The 22,591-nt window shown below is 34.0% G+C and overlaps 1 protein-coding gene across 11 annotated transcripts in view; it reads right to left on the bottom strand.

Annotated features, from left to right (window-relative positions):
• UBAP2 (ubiquitin associated protein 2) overlaps positions 1 to 22,591 on the bottom strand; it is a 99,830-nt gene that overhangs the window by 51,757 nt on the left and 25,482 nt on the right. For all 11 annotated transcript variants that reach the window (XR_005655556.1, XR_005655555.1, XR_005655557.1 and 8 more), the window contains 5 exons: positions 22,306 to 22,445; positions 9,250 to 9,327; positions 7,139 to 7,249; positions 2,807 to 2,960; positions 1,349 to 1,426 (listed from right to left, as the gene is read on the bottom strand). Coding sequence is in view for 6 of the 11 variants with exons in the window: in XM_039875551.1 (XP_039731485.1) it covers positions 1,349 to 1,426; positions 2,807 to 2,960; positions 7,139 to 7,249; positions 9,250 to 9,327; positions 22,306 to 22,445 (561 nt within the window). In the remaining 5 variants the exon portion in view is untranslated. The remainder of the gene's footprint in view (positions 1 to 1,348; positions 1,427 to 2,806; positions 2,961 to 7,138; positions 7,250 to 9,249; positions 9,328 to 22,305; positions 22,446 to 22,591) is intronic.

Genomic DNA, 22,591 nt, shown 5'->3' with positions numbered 1-22,591 from the left:
ACAAAAACAAGCTAAATGACACCAAAGAAACAAAAAGACAAATGTAGAGTGTGAAACATGACATTCTATAGGACAAATCACATGGTTCTGACGACAAATCAATTATGGAGAAAAAAGTGAAGGTGCAAAGATGGGGAAGAACTACTCCAGATTACAGAGAATCAAAATATGTAATGTATAAATCTTGTTTAAATCCCGATTCAAAGAAATCAATGATGAAAAGACATTTTTTTAAACATCAAGGAAATTTAGGTATGCATTGAGTATTAGATGATAACTAAAGTTTACCACAATTTTTAGGTGTCAAATAGCATTACAGTTACATATGAAACTGTCTACATTTTTCAGAGATGCTTACCATAGTTATTAGGGGTAAGTGACCCAAAAAAAATCTACTTTAAAATATTTCTGCAGAGAAAGAAGGAAGAAAGAGACATATAAAGTAAACATGGCTAAAATTCTTAAGCATTGTTGAATAAGAATAAGGGACCATGGAGTTCATTTAACTACTCTCTGCACTTTTTCTATGTTTAAAATTGGTCACAATAAATAAAGGTTAGAAAAGGGAATTATAATTAAAATCTATTTGATAATTTCAATATTATTTTAACTGTGCCTGGCAAGTTTGTATACAATTTTCTCTTTTTCTGGAAATCATTTACCTTTGCCCCATATAGTGGAAGCTAAATGATAGTTGGATGAATGAACAGCCAAGGGAGTTGACAGTATTTGCACTACCATTTCTCCCACTATATAATGTTCATTTGAAGAAGAGTCACAACTGCATTGAACAATGGATCAAACACGTCAGTCAATTCAGGCAGCTCCTCCACTGAATCAAAAGAGAGTCTGCATATTACGTCATGTACTTCATTTTATAACCCTGAGAAAATTCATTTGCAACTCTCAAGTATATGTAACTACATTCTTAAAGTGATTTAATGACATCCCAAATTAATAAAATGTAAAGAAATAATCACTAACAGAAAACGGGGAGGCTGGGGGGTAGAAATCAATGGGTAAATTTTAATTTTAAAACCAGTGAGTAAAACACATTTGTTAAAGTCCAACATAAGAGAATTAATAATGACATTTTGGTCAGAACTTCAAGTTTTAAATTATTTATATAAAGTGTCTTCTCAGCTCATTTGAAAACAACCAATAGGTTTCCTCAAAATTACAAAATCCAAACACTTCATTTATAGGCATCAGTAAATAAATCAAAAGATTTCAGAAGAAAAACCATTTGTTCAGAGTACACTGTCATGCCTTAGTCAGAGCCCAGGATAGCAACAGACTGTCTGCTTCTTCAATCACAATCATCTCCTTTCCTCTTATTCTATCTTACCTCTACCACGAGCTCGCTTGCTACGGTCCGAAGGCTTGTCCCCTTGATTGCAATCAATTCCATTCTCCTCACCTCTATCTACAGAAGAAAAGAGTACCTCTTACACATAATCATACCAGGCAACTATTAAAGGCAAAAACAAATTTTTTTTTTTTAAATGCTAAAATTTAACCAGAGTTCAAAAACATAGGAAAAACAAAACCAAATAAAAGTGGCTCAAAACTGAATGACAGCACATCTTACTTAATTCATAGGTAAAAATTCTATTTAAAAAAAAAAAAAAAATACCACTTTTTCTTTCTTCTATTTGGACTTCCCCTCCTCTAAAATAAGTTTACTTCAAAAAACCACCTTTGTTATTCAACTATGTAATACACCACAAAATTTGCTCATTGGTTAGGTTTAAGGCCTGAAAAGGCATGGAATAGCAAAATAACACCACCAAGGAAACACTGAGTTATTGGGGAAATATAAGTGTTAGAGACAGGTTTTTATAGGATACTGTCCAGAAAATGCCAACTGTCTTTTTTTCTCCTCATCCTATATTGGCATTAATGATTCTATATAACAAAGAAATTTTATGAGCCATATTGACACAGCTTGCTGACCTCATCTCTTTCAGGGCTTAACTCCCATGAGTTGTCAGTGAGGCTTTTCTTAGTGGTCACTCTATTTAAATTTGCTAGACCTCTTCTTAGAAAACCCATCTCTCTGCCTTCCTCCCCCTACTCCCACAGCTCGATCCCTACATAACACTATTAAAATATTAATATAAAATGTTACTTTTTTTATTGTTACATCTCACTCTACCTCCATTAAAAGGTAAGTTTTAGGAGGGCAAAGATTTCTGTTTTATTCATTGTTGTGTGCCTGTAAGAGTACCTGCTATATAGAAAGCACTCAACAAATATCCATGGAATTACCTAGCAAAAGTCTCTAAAGTGGTATGTTAAATACATAAATTTTATTTGTTCATAATTTAGCTACTTTGGTATGTCTGTACAGCATATCATATATGTTGTTTTAGGTAAATGATGCCAAAACTTGAGTTGAATGGAAAGTACTGAGAAAATCTTCCTTCTTCCACAACTTTCTGCTTATTCTAACACTTGTCTATACCATGAGTATCTGTACGTGAAGAAGAATAAACAGCTTCATCTATCAGTGAATGAAAAACCTCTTTTAAAATTAGAGGATATGCTTGATTCACAACAGAAGGCAGTCTTAAAACACACAACACAACTAACTATCTACAGCCCAGGTCAATGCTGATATGAAATTCATCAGTTAGGCTTCTAATGAACTACTTAGTTGTAGCTCATTACTAAGTGTTAACTATAATAACGAATGTTGCACTGAGGAAGTAGATTTATGGGCAGTCATAGGAACACTCTTTCATCTTTTCAGTATGCATGAAAATTTCATCATAAAAAGTTGAGGGAAAAGGTCTATACTTACACTCTCTCCCACGATTGCCACCTCTTCCCTTCCGACTGCTGTTTCCACGTCCACGACTCACTTCCCTCTCATTTCTCTTCTCTCTATTCTCTTTGTTTTCTGAACTTTCTTTTCCAAAATTCTTCTTCTTCCCCCCTACGGTCTCCCATGAGGTCTACCGAAGATAAGAGTTGTCATTCAGAGTGGTCACTGAAAGTGTGTACAGATTATCAAGGGTGCATGCATGTATCTTTCAAACCTAATCACCCATGCCTTGCAGCTCACTTGCCTACCATTTTCTTTTCCACATAGTTCTTTCTGATGATAAGGACAGCAAAGGTCTTGCTTAGCTCCTTTGCTATACAGATTACAGCAACTAGCTAAATTTACAACTACTATATGTTGTCTCACCAGAAAGCCTTTTCCTATGCTGATCTGAAAATAAAGTGTCATTTCCCCAAGCTCTTACTATATGCCACCCCCCACCTACCTCAGTAGTGGGCCTTAAAACTATTAAATACATAGATTAGCTCAAAGATTACAAAGTTACATAAAATGCCCTAAAATCTCGGGAATACAACTTTCTCTATTCAGTTATCCAAAGTAACCATCTAAAAAATTTTAATGTTAGACAAATAAAATTTAAGGTTTTTTAATTAAGTACCCTAAATTTCAACCTCAAAGACTTGTCCCAATGAGAAGTCAAATGATTTATATAACCTCCTTCTCCACCTCTCTAATGGTGACCCCAAATCAAATCATACCATATATTAAAAATTGCTGAGGAAAGAATGAGACACTATGTTCTTGTGAATGTAAGTAGTAGGCTATTAGGGGGTGTTACTAGGAAATCCCAAAATTGGCCCATTTGTTTCTATTTACTTTTTCATAATCTATCTTCTTTCACAAGAGTTGAAATGATTCAATCTATTTGTTTGTTTGTTTCTATTTACTTTTGTTTCTATTTACTTTTTCATAATCTATCTTCTTTCACAAGAGTTGAAATGATTCAATCCCCAAACTACTAACATTGTATATCCAAATAAACATAAGCACTGGAAATTAACAAACTAAAATTAAAGAGATATAGCTGAATTATTTCCAAAATGGGAGAGGCCAGATTTAAAACATTTTTAGTTACAGTGGAATAATCAGATATCCTTAATTCTGGTAAGAATGTATCTATTCTAACCTTCCTGGAAGTCTACTTGTTAACAGCATCCAATTTTTATTTAGTTCACAGCTTTTGACCCAGCAATTCTACTTCCAGGCCTTTATTCAGAGGAAATAATCTGATAATTGTGCAAACATTAATATATAGACAACAATCAGAATAAAATGGGGGGAAATTCCCTAAATATCTAGCTAAGAGATTATCTACTCTAGAATATCCATAAAGGGAGCAGTATATAGCTATTTTAAGAGTGATCCAAGTGTACAAGAGATTGATATAAATTAAGCATGCTATCAGCAAACAGCATATAAAATAGGAATTTTTAGTTCAATAAGAGCCTATCTAATATATATATATGAAAGTTAAAAGTAGTTATATGAGGAAGTTTAATTTGATTTAACCTTTTAATCTGTCTGCATTGCTTTTTAATTAGAGAAATCAATAAAGCTTATTTATTCCAGTAAATAACTCCACAGTATACAAACTCGATTTATTATGTTCACTAACATGACTAAACAAGACAACTATGTAAGATAGAATCCTGTCCTCTTAGGTTAACAACAAGTCCTGGAAAATTTACACACAGTAGAGTCAGCACAAGGTACCTACATATATAATGTATAACGTCTTTATACTGCCAGACCTAAAAGTACTCAATCATTATGAAGGGACAGACTTTCTTTGTAAGACATTTGAGAGAAAAACATCTTACTCCATTTCATTCAGAAAAGAACCCTAAAGCAAGTCTTGGCTCATGAACTCTACAAACACTGACAACTTATTTGTGAGGAGAAGTAGGAAAAGACCTTTAAGAAGCAATTGGTTTAACACCACAGTAAATGCTAGAGAATATCACACATTTTGCACAATAGCCTACAAGCATGCACACAGGCTTTCAAAGTGAACTAATTACAAATTCTCAACGGAACTTCTGTCATCTGTATTTTGCTACTTATAGGACAGGTCTGAAGAAAATCTAAGAAGACTTCACATTTAGTAATCAGAAAAACAGCTTTCCAGGCCAGCCATTCAAAATCACTCTCCTACACCTTCATATTTGTCAAGAACTACTCAACACGAATTAGCTTTTTTTTTTTTTAATTACATTTATGCAAGGGAATGATTTTTCAAAACTATTTTGTCACTCAAAATGCATTATAATGAAACAAAAAATTTAGTACTATGATCATGTTTTCTTTTGTGACAGCTACCTCTACATGAGAAAGACATTCATCTTTAAAAATATCATGGACAATTTCCACTTGACATTTTTCAAAGTAATAATTTTGTTTCAGAAGATGTTGGCACAAAGTAAGGTTAGCCAATAAAACAAGATTTGTTTGCTTTCATGGCTTACTGAAATGTTCTTGCTCCTAGCAAACCTAGGTGTTTACGTTCTCTAGCATCCCCACTCCAATTAATTCTACCCTAGTCAAGAGAAGATATTCCTTACAGCTGGTTAGTCATAGATGCTACAGACAGCAACCAGGTAAGAGACAAGGCAAACAGTGTGAAAGAAAAGATGCACCGCAAAATAATCCTAAACAAACCAGGGTTTTGAAAGTACTTTCCCTCTGCTTCTGGATTTCCCTCACAGCCCCCTTACTTCCAAGCAAGCATACATCTTTTGTGTCTATAGTCAAGCCCTAATTTGCCATTTTCTGATTTTGAAGAAACAAGCCAGATTTGGCTACCACAATGTGACTTCTAGGTTCAAGAGGTAACTAAAGAGACATTCTTTATGTAACATTCAGCCCAGAACCATCTCCTTTGGATTTGGTCCCAAATGAGAAGTTAAAAGTCAATAAACTAGAGAGAGAACTGGACTTTTAAGACTTAAAAATTCACCCAATTACCACGGAAAAGGAATGAAATCTGCTGGAGGTAAAGCGATGGCAACAATAAGTAGTTTCCTGTCCTATCTCTACCATAAAAAAAGAAAGTAGGCCCTCCAATTAATGACTTGGAAATATTTCACTTATTTGGTGTTTTTTTTAATAAAGAGGCAAGTTAAGCCCTTCGGTTCATTTTGAAAATAACAGAGAGTCATTCTACAATGAATTCATTAGCAATGAGGTACACACATTCCCCATATTTTATAAAACCCAGTAAATATATGCCTGTCAGCAAACAAAAGCTATACAAAATTTTATTTCATCATTTAACACGATATATTTTCCCAACAAATTGACATTATTTGGTAGTTTATCATGTGTACCAGTGTTACTGTACATGGAATTTTACGCACAGATGCTATACTCAAATAGTGAAATATTTTCCCAAGTATATAATTATTTAATTACAATATTCACTCTCCTTGTTCCATATTAAGTAAAAAGATATTCATCTTACTTTTGAGCTTGTCAGGGCAGTTCATTTTAATATAGCCTGACCCTAATACGGCCTATCCCTGGAAAATGAGAACCTAATTAAACCTGAACACTGACAAGGCACTTTTTGGTGTGTTCATCTTTGTACTCCTTTTTAGATAAATCATTATTTGTTTTAATCTGCTCTGAAATGGTTTCCTCAATTTAAAAATACAAATGAAATACTGTGCAATCTCCACATAGGAATCAAACGATTAGGGCTAACAACTGCCCGGTGTGGCTTTATTTAGTTGCATCCTTCCTAAAATAAAAAAGATGACCTCTAGTGTGGTCACGGTCCTCAAACTTTACTAAGCTAAAAAAAAAATAAAAAACTTTGCTCCTTTTATATATCTGTCAAACTGTCATAAAAATGTGTCTGTAGAATATTCACACATAAGCAAATAGATATACCAGCAAATCCTGGTTTTCTGTTAGTCTAGAGATATAAGGAGTAGTAAGAGGTGACGATTGAGATGAAGAAACATGAGCAGTGGAGCCAAGAGAAGTTTTTTCAGGTGGTGAAAATGTCCACAGGCCCAGAGAATTTTGGAAACTGTGTAAGGCTGGAGTAGATGACCAAGTTCTCTTTCGAGTCTTCAGATTCTACAACTTCATGAAGAAACCATATATAACAAAAACAGTCATTTCAGGTTAGTGTTCTTTCTGGAACTTAAAACAAATATGGAATGGCACCCATAATTCCCTCCGCCCCCACCCCCATATTAGGTGAAGTTTAAAATGCAATATGGAATTGGAGACAAATCTTAGCACTGCAAATCAATTAATAATACTTATTAATAATCTTACCGTGTCTGAATTCCCTTCCAGCAATATATTGATAGCTTTGTTCACATCCCCATTACAGTCATGTAGGGCCACTATGCATTCATCTTGATTTTTTCCTGTCACTTCCATAAGCTGTTGAAATTATAAGAAAATGGTCAGGAGGACCACAAAATGGCACTTAATATTAATTTTAAGATTCTTCTATATAAAGACGGAAATTATGCAATCCTTCCACATAAAGATGGCCTTGTCTAGATTCTGAGCTTACAATCCAAGAACAGGTTTACCTGTTTGTTTGTTTTTTGTGGCCACCCCAAGTCTTCTCATCGATACTGGCAGAATCAAACTACAAATCAACCCTCCTCTGAGCTGACCAAATATCAGATTAGAATTTTGGGTATCCAAGGCCATAGAACTAAATTTGAGTCCACCTGTTTTACACAGGGACAAAGTTCCCTACACAGGCTATTATTGCTTGGATTAGGACGTTCCACATACGTGTTATAACACCCTAAAGTCTCACAAGCAGAATTCTGCAGCTACCACAAAAATCATTCCAAGATATGCTATGTTCTCAAGCAGCTTCATCAAGGTGCTATGTTTGAAGTAATCAAAGAAATCTCTTTGGTACATTCTCTTTAACAAAGGAGATTAAGCTACTTAACATTTTCATCATAACAATCACAGATTAGGCACAATACAGGTTCTCAATTATTAGTTAACAAATGTATGATTTAAGTATCTGTTATGTTTTAACTGTGTTTAACTATTTTAGCATGTACTAGCTGTTGTTCAAAATAGTTTGACCTCAACATTTGAAGTGATTTCTCTGTGGTCAAAAAACTAATAGCAAAGCTTATCTAGAATCCAGGTCTTCTGATCTCATAAATACAGCTCTTTGCACTATGCCGTTCTCTCATTTCCTCCCTATAATACTACACAGCAAAAGCTCTAAACACTCTAGGGTCCCCAACCCCTGGGCTGTAGACCAGTACCAGTACATGGCCTGTAAGGACCGGGCTGCATAGCAGGAGGTAAGCAAGCCGAGCTTCATCTGTATTTACAGTCGCTCCCCAGTGCTAGCATCACCGCCTCAGATTATCGGGCATTAAATTCTCATAGAAGCACTGGTCCCTGGTGCCAAAAAGGTTGGGGACTGCTGCTCTAGGGCTTTCCACTGCTTCGGTCTTTGGATATCTACTAATAATATCAGATTTTTATCAGTGATCTGTACGAAACCAATACTTGTCACATGCAATTGTTAAGACTAATAAAATATCAAAATCCCTCTAGTGATTGGATTAGTTAAGAGACAGAAGTAAAGTTAGCACTTAACTCTGAACTCTGCTCTTTTACTGTGTATCTGCTATGCTATTCAGATAAAAGGCAATATGTAGTATGTCTCAAACTGTACATAAATCTCATTCCAAATAATAAGTTCTATAATTTTTAATAAGTACTTTCTGTGGCCTTCCAAAAATATTACCATTAGTCTGATGACAGCAACCAAAAGTAAGAACAAAGCGTTTATACATTAAAGGGCTAAAGAGTTCACTATGGGACGTTCACTCCAAGGAACAATTACTGGTATACCCTCACCCCTACCAAGGTTTGGACTGAGGTAAGAGTTATAATAGCTCGGTTTCCAGAATCTTGAAGGGAAAAGAAGTCTTATCAGGAAAGAATATGAAATTAAGATTATTAACAAGTCCTCTCAATAAAGTTCTAAATGCAGACATCATCTTAAAATTTAATTTTATGCTTTTTCAACATATATTTGGAATTACCACGTTTGAAAGAGCAATTCAGTTCTTAACATTAAACAAAATTTTCTGAAAACTTGCCAAAGACTAAATATACTTTATATACACAGGTATAAACAATGCCAACGTGCTTTCAAAAAGGCTAGCTCATTGTTCACCTTTAACATAAGTAACTCAAAGAATCTACTACAAAAAAGATGGGACATACTCAATTTCTTCATTCTAGCCAGGTATTTAATCGTAAATTCAAAATACAACTAGTTGAAACTAAGCAAGAAGCATACTTTAAAATTAAAATCTCAGTAAAATTATTTTTAAAGCATAATAAAAATAAATACAAAAATGATAGCATCTTTGCTAGAAACATACCTGTTTAACTTTAGCTTCAAACTCTGTATCATTTTTATCAAAGATCACTTGAGCGAGACGCATCTGTTCAGCTGTTGCCTGAAAAGTACATATAATTGTTAAAGATTTAAGCATGAAAAATATAAGTTAGATGCCGAAATCTGATGCAAACAGATAAAAGCTCTCAAGGGCTCCAGCACTATGGTAATAGAAATACTGATTAACTAAAAAAGAACTCTGAATTGAGACTTCTCAAACGCATACAACCTGTTCCCATAAGGTAAATAAGTACCAAATTAAATAGCATAAAGGTCCCAGTCTCTTGGCCAAATGACCTAACTAACGTTCTTGTTCATCCTCACTGGTCATGTGACTCATCTGAATTTTCTTTCACCTATGGAGATGGGAATAATCAGCATAAGAGAAAGTGAAAGATCAGGAAGCACTGAAAAGGACTGCCAGCACACTGGCTCAGAACCAGCCTTGCTGTCAGAAGAGCAAAAAACTCTGCTATCAACTCTACAAAGGTATCATGGTCACTTCTGAAAAGACTATTTTTCTAAATAAAACTGATTTTCAAAGTTACTCTTTTTTTAACCACAATTTAAAAAATGGTTTTAACAAAATTTCTTAAAAAGAAAAGGAAACTTTCAAACACTAGTCACCTCTGCAGAAAACTCTTCCAATTGCTTTTTTCACTCAAAATCTTTTTTTAAAAAATCGTATTACTGAATTTTTGAGGTTTCGGTCTGTGGTATTTCTGGCAATAAAAAATGAAAAAGGCATTTAAAAAGTTACTCTTTTGTGCAGCGAGTTAATAGGAATATACCAATTTCATTTCTTAGCTTTGACAAAGGTACCATGGTTACAGGGAAACTAGGTGAGCGGTATGTATACAGGAACTCTGTTCTATCTCTGTGCAACTCTGGTAAATCTAAAATTCCTCCAATAGTTTATTTTTTTCAAAAGTTACTAGTTCCAACATAAATAAAGTTAAACAGTTCAAATTACTGAATGATCCCCACAGAAGCTAATAATGAAAACTTTTCTTCTCTGCTTTAAATACATATATATTTCAAATAATCTCAACATCCATGTAGGTGGGTGATTATACAAGATCCAGCTAGCTTTCACCCGTTTCCTCCAACCTAATGGCCAATCACTCCGTCCCAACCCATGCCTGCCTGTTGTGACCTCAGCTGAAATGCTACAGAGCTACTTCATCACAGCCAGAAAAATGTTTATACAGAAACTGTGTCTACACATACTGCCAACTTCACCTCAATGCTACCCAGTGTATATAAGGACCTTACATACGTTCTCACTATACCTACCTGCACATCAATCATTTCCCTGACCCATAACCAACTGAGAAGTCCCAGTGCTTCAGCCAAAGGACCAAAGGCATGAAATAACTGAATGAGGTAAAAGGGGAAAATCAAAGAGGAAAATGAACTCTGTAAAGATGGCACTTTCCGCCATACATTTGTGTTTGGCAACCTTCTATTAATGAAAGCAAACCATTGCTGCCCCTGGTGCTGAAAACCTACATTATTAATTTTTGCCCACTTTCCCTAATACTAGTATTTTCCAGTCTCTGAGTCTCAAACCTAAAAAGTGTACCTTACTCGTATTCATTCAGCCTTGCTCCATTCCAAGCACACTAATGCTCATTACTTTCCACGAGTAAATGTCCTTAAGTTACAAAATTTTGACACATCCCACAAGAAAAGCCCCTAAGGTAACCATCTAGTACAAAAACTATTTATTTAGCACTTACATATTTTTCTGTGATATCAAAAACAGAATACTAAACATTACTTCGTAGGGTACCACACACATACATACAAACACACACACACACCCTTACTGTGACTATAGCACAATATTTGTTGGCTGCCTAACAATCCACTGGATAGGTCCTGCATTTCACTTACTAACAAGATTTTCATTACTACATAAACACTACAGAGATCAATTTTATACCTAATTTGTATATATATATCCATGACAGCTTTCTTAGAATACAAAGATGTGAAATAAATGCCTAGAAGAATGTTAGAAGGAATCTCACACCATATGCTCAGAAATATTCTGCACAAAGCCTGCAAAAATTTATACTCCCAGCAGTACAAAAGAGCCTGCTTCCTCAAATTTTTCCAACTTAAAAAAAAAAAAAGCTAATTTAATCAATAAAACAGTTCCTGTTTGGTTTAACTTTTATTTCTTAGATCACTGGTAAGGGTAAACTTTTTTAAATGTACTTACTAATATGGCAATGATAAAAAGACTAAGAGCTACACATCATTTTGCAACCAACAGAGTAAAGATTAGTTCAGAAAAGAATAATCAATAAATGCTAATTTTAAGGGGGGAAGTTTTATGAAGAACAGGCTATTTACACATAGTCTCAAATGTCTCCACAGAACTTCTTTTTCAGTTGCTAGACAAAACACAGTAACAATAAATTAGAATAGGCAAAACCTGGAATGAATGATCATAATCAACATCCTTATGTGACTCCACAAGCGGTACTCTGCAAAATACTCAAGGTCAGTTATGTAGTATTCCAATCAGAGTTCTATAACCTAAATATACTCATGAAGAAACGTAAGACACAATAAAATTGAGGAACATTTTATATAATAACTGGCCTATATTTCTTCAAAACTGCCAATATTATGGAAGACAAAAAAAGCCTGAGAACTGTTCCAGATTAGTGGAGACTAAAGAGATGTCAAATAACTACGATGTGATGATTCTAGAAGGGGCAAACATGCTATAAAGAACATTACTGGAGTAACTGACATTATTGGAATAAGTAAAAATCTCACACTGACAAAACTGGAATATGAACCATAGATAACATTGTAGCAATGCTAAACTGAAAAAAAATCGATAGTGAAACTGTATGTATAAAGGAACATCCTTGTTCTTAGAAAATACACTTAAATCTTAAAGGTAAAAGGCAAAATATATTTAATAAACTCTCAAATGGTTGAGAACAATAAATAATGCATGAGTGTGTGTGTGTGTGTGTGTGTGTGTGTGTGTATGAAAAAAATATGACAGAGCAAAAGTGGCAGCATGTTATAAATCTGATAAGGGGTATATAAGAGTTCTCTAAACTACTCTTGCAACTTTACAAAAAAATCAAAATCCTATGGATAACAATATACAACAAAACTAGATGACAAGGTATCTCTCTCACAAACCCCAAAATACAAACAAGAAAAACCAACAACGGATAGAAGTTGTGCCACTTGAAGTAAGAAGAGGCAAGCACTGGGGTGGTCTGAGTGGTTTAAGAACAGGAAAACGTAGCCACTCTGAACCATATTGTTGTCTAAAAGTCAAAGAAAACTCATTTTACATAAAAATGAGCAAGAGAAAAATAAAGGCCAAATCCCATACAAAGTTATTGTAAGAAAAAAAAGAATAAAGAGCAGGATAATATCCCTATAGTCAATGAAACCCACTTAACCAAGTGGTTAAGAGGTATTCACTGGAAAGTAAAGTGAGCCAACTAGAGAACAGAAGCTGGCATTGTAGGGCTCCGACAACTCCAATAGTAAGCTAAGTGCCCAGATTGCAAAAGGTTTCAAGAGGTTGGGGTAGTTACCATCATAAACTCTTGAAACTAACCAACTAGGACTCCTGTCAGGAGAAAACAACTAGGAGTTGTTTTCTGAGCCACAGACATAGGGGGAAAAAAAAAAAGACCAAAAGTGAGGGAAGAGAGCAGAGCTAGGAAATCTCAGAAAGCAAGATAACATAATTACATAGAAAAAGAGGAAACATTCCAAAATTGGAAACGCTGTCTAAAAGTCTAAGTTTTCTTGAGCAACAGAAAAATAAAGGTCAAATTCCATACAAAGTTATTGTAAAAAAAAAAAGAAAAAGAAAAAGAAAGAAAAGGAGCAAGATAATACCCCTATAGTCAATGAAAGCATGCCAAAAAAAGTGCCTAGAAAACAAAAATGGTCTTCTGTTTCAAAACGTACTGAAAGATACTGAGCGTGAAGAAAACCATGAGACATAATAACATGCATCTAAGTTTACCTAGCTCAAAAATGAAAATGACAACTAAATCAAAAGAAACACAAAAATAAACTTTTATGTGAAAGGGGAAAATATTTAAAGTAAAAAAGAAATTTTAAAAAAGAAATGAAAAGAATGTGAGAAAAGAAAGCGCCGAATATTGAATATAGGCAAAAGACAACCCAACCTGAACCTGAGGATAATACAAATCTCTGAAGAAAAAGACAGAAAGAGAACAACGGTACAAATGCTTAAAACTAAAATTTAAGAAAAATGTTTGGAAAGCAAATAAAATGTTTAAATATGCGAAAGAAAACACTCTGTATACTTAAGAATATCAACCCATAACAGCCCACACTGAGACATGTTCCTAGTAAAAGAGTTGGACTCTTAAAATGAAAATAGCCATTGGGTATGTAGACAGAACAGGCAAGAGACTTAATACAGGAAAGAAATCAGAGTATCAATAAACATGTCAAAAGCAGTGCTCTGTGCAAAAAAAATAAATAAAAACAGCATTTAAGATAATCAAGTGAAGAAAATATGAGCCTAACATTTATAGCCAACAAAATGACTTTATATTCAAGTATAAAGGGCATAAACTGTTACCAGCACCAAAAAACACAGGGATTATTCCCATGAGCCTTTCCTGAGTAATCAACAACAGCACTGGCTTTAGACAACCAGAATGACTAGATATGTTGATGTAAGTATTAATGGTGACTATTAAGCATATACTTATTATAGAAATAAAAGTAAATGATGTCTCAAAGGGAGAATGTATGGTATACAATGGGTATATAAACAAAGTATGTAGACATAGTACTATTTAAAAAGGAGGGAGGTGGGGAATCTCTGCAACTTCCAGATGGCTTGATGGCTGATTCAGGTGCACTGGGTCCCAGAAGTTGTACCTGAAGCAGTGGGTACACCCATCTGTCCTACAGGCTGGCACTGGCTGTTGCATTATCATTTTTTCACATAAGGGCTATTTATCAAATAAAATATGCTTTCAAGGCTATTAATTGAGGTGGCCTTGTATTAAGACTGCCACAGGGAAAAACCATGTAGTGACTGTCACAAAGAAGAAAGATGATGACAAATTACTGAACTCTAGCAGAGTGATTAATTTATTCCAGATAATCAAAAACACTGGCTATGTAATAGAATAATGGAATGACAGCCGACAGTGGTTCCAGGTAGGGACACATGGGCCAGCAAACAGTAAAAACAAGTATGGTTATGCAATCTGTGCTGTGTAATAGGACTGCAGACACTTCCCATGTCCACACAGAGTGCCTGCCTCTTGGTTGCTGAATGATGTTCACCAATACTGATCAAGACCAAGATCCTCGGGTATACAAGAGTGATCATCCTGCATGTTGCTGTTGTGAGTTTAAAAGCTACTACAATTGAACTAAGCATTTTCCTTGAAATAAGTGTGCAGAAAATATTTGATTAGACATTTGTTCTATCAATTGATTTCAAGGTAAAGCTTAAAATCCTAAATCCAGAAAATTCTTACGGAAACAGAAAATGATGCACTACCTTGCAGCCCAGCAGAGAGAATTTAAACATCTATTTAGTGTGTCAAACTCTGTTGCTGATGACCACAATATTTTATAAAACCAAGCCAACATTTATAGAAGCCTCTGGAATGGAAAAAGAGCCTCTCCTACTTCTTTTTAAAATGTTAAAGAAATAGCTGGGCTCGGGATAAAGCAAAAGAGTGATTTTGGCATATTCTAATTTTACCATCTCCAGTTCTCAGGGAACAAGGATTCTCAGTGTGGAGGTGATAATAAACATGTGATATAAAAGTAGTCCTGAATTTGAACTATCGACATTAACTCATGAGGCATTTTACCTTAAAAAAGTTCTCAGAGCCTTGTCCACTGAAGAGACCTACGAACAATGACCAACTCAGTAATAATAAACATCATTTACCAGACTGACATGTCTAAATACCATTTCCCACTAAAAGATGCCAAGGTTCCTTATGACAATGGCTGATTCTAGGTATAAAGCAGGAAGTATACAAGATAAGTCTGAAATATCTTGTCATATCAATTTATAAAGAAACTATCAAAGATGTTAGGACCAAGTCAAAAAGCACTCAGGAGCCATGACTCATGACTCAAGAGTCATGGGAATGTAATATACGTATAGGAAATAAAGTCAGTAATATCATAATAAGTATAGTGGCAGACGGTTATTAGACTTACTGTGCTGATCACTTTATAAGCTATATAAATGTTGAATCACTATGTTGAATTCACACTTGAAACTAATAACATTCTATGTCAACCACAATTAAAAATAAATTAAAAAAAAAAACAACTCAGGAACCAACATGAAGAGACTTACACTGGTGAAAGATGAGATAATTTGAACTTCAAAAAGGATAACTAGAAATAACTGAAATCCATCAAATGTTTAAATCTATAAATTTATAATGATAGTTTTTAAATACTAGTTATTCACCTTTAAAGGATGATAGATAACCAATTATTTATTTTTAAAATGTTAAATATACTCTTTGAATGTGTGATGGTCATGAAAAACAAGAGAAGGTTGAAAACTATATAGCAGATCAGAAGAGACTAAGGAGACAACCAGTTGGAAAGGATTCTGGAACAGAAAAGGGACCTCAGTTTAAAAACTAGTGAGACCCAAATAAAGTCTATATTTAGTTAACAATATTATTCTCTATCATCTTAGTTGTAACAAATGGTTATGTAAAACAGACGTTGGCAAACTACATAAACCTGGGATCTGATTTTGTACAGTGTGCAAGCTAAGAAAGGTTTTAATATTTTTAAAATGTTAAACAAAAACGAAGAATATGCAACAGATTGGGTGTGGAGTGCAGAGCATAAAATATTTGCTGTGATCTTTTATAGAAAAAGTTTGCCAATACATGACGTAAAATGCTAATATTAAGGGAAGCTGAGTGAATGTTGAAGATCTTTTTGTATCGTTTTCCAACTTTTTGGCAAATCTTACAATAATTCCAAAATAGTGATTCCAAAAAAAGTTTTTTAAAGAAGTAAGTAATAAAGACTACAGTAGAAATTAATGAAATAGAGAATAGAAAAATAAGAGAAATCAAAGAAACCAAAATGTGGAGCAGGGGTGAAGGGTTCAACCAATTGACAAACCTTTAGCTAGACCAACCAAGAAAACAGAAGACTCAAGTTATTAAAATTAAGAATGAAATAGGAGACACCATGACCAACTTTAGAGGAATAAAATAATTATAAGAGAATACCATGATCAAATGTATGCCACCAAATTAAAAAACCTAGACAAAAAGAGACAAAGACAAAAACTATGGAAATTAACTCAAGGAAAATTGAAAATGTATAACAAGTGGCTTAATTAGTCATCAGAAAACCTCCCACAAAGAAAAGCCCAGGCCCAGATGGCTTCACTGGTAAGTTCTATCAAACAATGAAAGAATTAATACCAATCACCAATTCTTCATAAACTCATCCAAAAAAAATAAGGAAACAATTATTTTATTTTATCAGTATTACCCTGATACCAAAAGAAAAGACATTACAAGAAAAGACACACCAGAAAAATATCTCTTATCAATACAGATGAAAAATATTCCACAAAATCCTAGCAAACCAACAACATACAAAGTGGATTATATACCACGACCAAGTAAAGTTTATCCCAGAAATGTAAGGTTGTTTTAACATCTCAAAATTAAAGGATGTAATACACCATGTTAGGAGAACACCAGATAAAACCACATGATCATTTCAACAGACCCAGAAAAAGCATCTGATAAGGTCCAACACCCTTTCATGATAAAAAAAGACTTAACAAATTAGAAATAGAAACTTCCTCAACCTAATAAAAGCAACTACAAAAAACCCAGAGCTAACAACATATTTAATGCTGAAAGATGACTGAAAGCTTTCCCCATATGACCAAGAACAAAACATGGGTGTCTGTTCTAGCCATTTGTACTGAAGGATCTAATTACAGCAATTTGATAAGGAAAGTCCTTAGGCAGTTAGGCAAGGAAAGAATATGTGCATAAACTAATTTCTTAAAGTTTTAAAGTAGAGAGCACATGTATACACACACACACACACACACACACACAAGAAAATGTCCAAATGTAAATAAACCCTTGCAATATGTATGCAAACTTAAGAAAAACATACTAAAAGTATATACAGAATAGGGCCAACAGCAATCTGGACAACACCCATCATGAAATTGTTCATCCATGAAGCATTAGCTTTCTGTAAGATCAAAAGTTCCTATTTTAAAAATTACTAAATCACAAAGTAGAGCTTCTATTTTATTGCTGGGAAGGCTCTTAGAGGTAGTAATCTAGTTCAAGTCTGTACTGTGCCCCTAAGTAACTTATTCACGCTTTTTATGCTGGTATTAATGGCACAGGCCTCTTAACCACCAGGATGCACAGTGTTTAGTATATCAATCATGCTGCCTCCCAGTGAGGGAGGAAGCTATTTTAACAGTCTAAGAATACAATAATGTGGGTCTAGGCTAGCATGGATGCCATTAGAAGAAAGGAGTGTTAAAGATTTTTGAGTGTGTCATTTTATACTTGAAGACTGAGGAAAGTGACTACAACATGTGCAAACTGGGAGAACACAGCCCACACTAGAATTATGGGAAAACTGTAAGAGTCTGAAGTAAAAAAGAGTACACAGAAACATGGAAATGAGAGTTGGGGGCAAAGGTGAAAGCAGTCGGCAATACAAAAAGAAAATTACCAGTACTCTAAAGCAGGCAGGACGTCCGCACCACGAAAACAAAATAAAACCGGCAGAACTTTCTGGGATGAGGATGGTGTTTTATATCTTGATAAAGGACTAGGTTATACAGGTATGTGCATCCAACAAAAAATGATCTCATACACTTACTATGTACCTGTGTAAATATCACCTTAAAAAAAAAAGAGAGACCTAAACAAATATTATCATTGATGATAATATACACTAAAGTATTTAGGGGTAGAGCATATAGATGTCTTTAATTTACTTTGAAATGCATCAAAAAATAAGATAGAATAATGGATAGCCAGTCGGATGTGATAAAGCAAATACAGCAAAAAAGGTAACTGTGAGTATATGGGTGCTCGCTGTACAACTCTTTCAACTTTTTTTATTTCAACATTTTCATAACAAAACGTTAGGGAAAAATTGACAGATCAGAAGCAGCCCTGGGGAAATTCAAAAAGAAAATGTGAAAGGAAAGAAACCAATGTTAAACAAGTGCTAAAATAAAAAGATTAAAGGGAAAAAAATTCAAGAAAGTGAATCACAGACCACTTGTGGACACTCAATCACTATACTATATTATGTGCATTAGAAGAATGAGTCTGATTCAAGACACATCTCAGACAGAAAATAGAGTATATAGAAATGTCACAGAATACAAGATAGACCAAAGTCAGGGACTTTGGCTGTAATATCTTTCTGATAAAGGGTGTAGGATCAATTAAAAGTAATGGAACAAGGTGGATAAACAGTCACAAATAAGAGTTCTAAAGGCAGCAATATTTAAATCTGAAAACTGCCTGAGAATACAAGTTACAGAAACAAAGAAAGCTTCTCCTGACTCTATTAAAATGTCTTATATTAACAGGAAGACACTCAAGTTGATAGACTTTCACTAAAGATTATAAGCAGAATACTTATTAATAACAACATTTTGCTACATGCCAACAGTCTGAAGCTTCTACATATTTCTATATTTTTATTCTGATACTGTCACACCCATACATTTCTAATTGTAAAGTCACTATTACTAATTTATTCGGACTTAGCTCTTTTGGCTCAAGTAATATGACTTGATTATTGCATTTCTCTTCAGTGGTATCATCTGTTTTATTCCTAAAAGGGTATAGATCATCTAGACATAACTTCTGAAAGCACAGCTGATACACTTAACAGCTGTTTAACAAGTACAGTATTGTAATACTAGCATAGCACATTAATGAAATATAAAGCATTTTAAATCAGAACTTTAAATATTTTTACCTTTGCCCTAATCAAGAAGAAAATTAAGTATTTGATAAACAAAGTGCCAAACATAAATTAGAGTATGGTAGGAAAGTTGCCAGGCTGAGCTCTAAGTGACAAGAGGTCTGTACAGCTTGTGAAATCAGAGGAATAAGCAGAACCAACTGGCAATTCAAAGTTAAACAAGGTTAGTGCACCCTTCCCTACATCAAACATTAGTGACATATACCACACAACTGTCAAGTTGAAAAAAAAAAAGTCTTGCCAAGAAAAGAAGCATTACTAATCTCTTCCTCTGGATCTCTCTTCCATTCACTTGGCTTATACTGAGCTAAGCTACTTTCACAATAAAGAATGTGTTGATAGCTTTTCTAGTGGAGCCAAATGTTTTCTGTTTGATCTCTCACCCAGAAAATTTGAAAAAGATGATGAAGTAGGATTATTTTTTCAAGTCATCCTTATGCCCATCACACAAAGGCAAACATTTTTAATATAGTCTACTAGTTTTTTTTTCCTTAAATGTCTTAACAATTGTACTGTACTATAAGTATAATTTTGTGTCCTTTCTCAGTTGATCAGAAACCAGGCATTTTCTATCATGAATTCAAATATTATTAGTCACCTTATAATTTATGTAAGATACGCAATAAGAGTAAAGGTTATCACTTCCTGACTATACCTTACGCAATTTCTAATTCTTCAAACCATCCTCTGCAAAGAATATAATATACCACTTAAAAATTTTAAAAACAAGAATTTTCATCTCTGTACATGGTACTAGAGAAATACTACTTTAACCAAAAGATAAAAATGATCACGAGTATATAGGACAAACCTATGTTCCGTTAATCATGATATGACGCATTAAGGACAGACTATCACTTCTGGGCTATTTCTACCAAAAATGCACAACCCTAATCATGACGAAATATCAGACAAGCCAAAATTAGGGCATTCTACAAAATAACTGGTCTATATTCTTCAAATATGTCAATGTCATGAAACAGAGGAACTTCCACATTAAAGGAGACTAAAGAGAACTGACACCTAAATATAATGTTAGCTAAAAAGGATATTATTAGGACAATCAGTAAAAGATAAATATGATCTAGAGATTAAATACAGAAGTGATTTCCTGCTTTTTGATAATTGTACTCTTACGTAAAAGATGGTCCTTGTTTTTTAAAAAACACTGTACACACTAAAGTATTTACAAGTGGAGAAGTACCACATCTGCGATTTATTCTCAAGAGGTTCAGGGGAAAAGGTGTGTGTAGTTTCTCCTTTGTAGGAGGGAGAAAAGGTAAAGTAAAAGTGGTAAAACTTTTAACATCTGGGGAATCTGGATGAAGGATATTCAGGAATAATAATATGTACTACTTTTAACATTTTCTTCTAACTCTCAAAGCATGTTTTTAAAAATCTGAGGTTAAAAGAGATTTAAGTAATTCATCTAATTGGTAAAGTGGCAGACGCAGGGCCCAAACCCAGGTTTATTCAGATTCAAAAGAGCTCATGGTTTTGTCTCTTAAATCCTGCTTCTTCAATAGGTTTTCTCAGAACACCTCTACCATAGGACATTTAGAATTGGGCAATAAACTTCTTACAGGATAAAGCCTTTCTCATTCCTTTTAAGTTTTTTCCTTAGAATATACTTTCCAGAATGGGATTAATGGATAAATGAACATGAAAAATTTTACTAATTCATAATACTATTTTGAGAAATTCACACATTTTTATTTAAAAAAATTAGTAATCTAAGGGTCTAGGAATCCTTCCCACACCTCGGTTAGCAGTTTTTTTTTCAAATTCATTAAAATGAGCCATCCCCAAAGGGCCCATGGAAAAACTCTTAGTGACCACCCTTGGGAGGAAGGGAGCCCTCTCTTCCCCAGTCCAGAGACATTGATTCTCTGGAAATCTGTCCAAGGACTTTACTTGGGTGGGAGACAGGGATAGTTTACAGTCTTGACATTTCATTTATGAGGCCCTCCTTCAAAAGACCACGCTTTGAATCTTAATTTGTAAAAATCTTTGTTTTAATTTACATTTCTGTTATTATTAGCAGGGTTACATCTATGGTTACTCATAACTTGAATTTCTTCAAGAAGAGGCTATATTCATGAAACCAACATTAAGCATTCATCCAATGGACAGTCTTTCTTGAAGAGTTATAAATAAATACTTATCAGGGTAAGTGTATTGAGGAGCAAGCACTGAATAACAGATGTATGTCTGTTGACAGCAAAATATAAGGCTAACCATTTATTTTAAAATGTAATGCAGCAATTAAGTAGAATCCATTCCCTGTGTCCCTTAATATCAAGAGGGCACTTGGGTATGATTATAAAAAGTACACATAATTAGCTATCAAAGTATAGTGAAATAATCAATCTGAAATTATAATGGACTGCATAGGTTTATTTACTTACTTCCATACTGCCTCTGAAAAAAGATTTGCTAACCTAATGAATAACATGTACAGAATGTTCTATTTTGTACCAGGTACTATGCTTAGCATTTTACTTGGATTGTCTCACTTCATTTAAAATAATATAAACAAACTGAGGAGGGACTATTTAACATTGAAGATTTTATACAAATGGATCTTATTAAATAAAAGACATCTAAGATTAAAACACTCTTCCTAGGTAACAATGCTTGAAAGAAAAGGAAGCTTTTTGGAACTCTCTTATAATTTAGATCTCTCTCCATTTCAACATAACATTTCTATATATACTTTTGATTTTCATATTATTTTCCAGGAACACACCTAGATTAATAATTTAAAAAAGTAGATGGCCTAGATGATAATAGGTAGCAGGAAAAGTTAAGGATTAAATAAGGAATAACATCCAACTGTACCTGAACCAATGATATTTTCTCTTTCCTATTATATACTATCTACTTTTTAAAAACAAGGTTTAAAATCCTGAGGTTTTTTACAAAGGAGAAGGACATTTATACATGCTTAATTTCTGTAACTCTAAATAAGGCAAATAACAGTTCCACCAAAACTTACCTGTACTACTTGCTTCTGTAGCTGTGCTGCCTGTGTTGCTGAAATCTGTGTTTTTTCCCGAGCACCTCGGGAACGGTCACTGCTCACCGAAGTCATCATATACAGTATATACAAAATAACGTATGTACAAAATAGAAAATCTGCAAGAAAGCAGGCATGGTAAGCAAAAGTCCCAAACCACAGTAAAAGGCAAGCATAAACTACAGAGATAAAGAGGAAACATGAGATAAAAGAAAGGTTCTCTAGAATACAGTCTCAAGAAACAACCCATTAAGATTTTAGATTT

This window comes from Pteropus medius, unplaced genomic scaffold (assembly GCF_902729225.1).
Source record: "Pteropus medius unplaced genomic scaffold, Ma_sr-lr_union100, whole genome shotgun sequence".
Lineage (NCBI taxonomy): Eukaryota > Metazoa > Chordata > Mammalia > Chiroptera > Pteropodidae > Pteropus > Pteropus medius.
The sequence above is the reverse complement of the archived record's forward strand: the minus strand, read 5'-3'. Positions and strand labels throughout refer to the sequence as shown.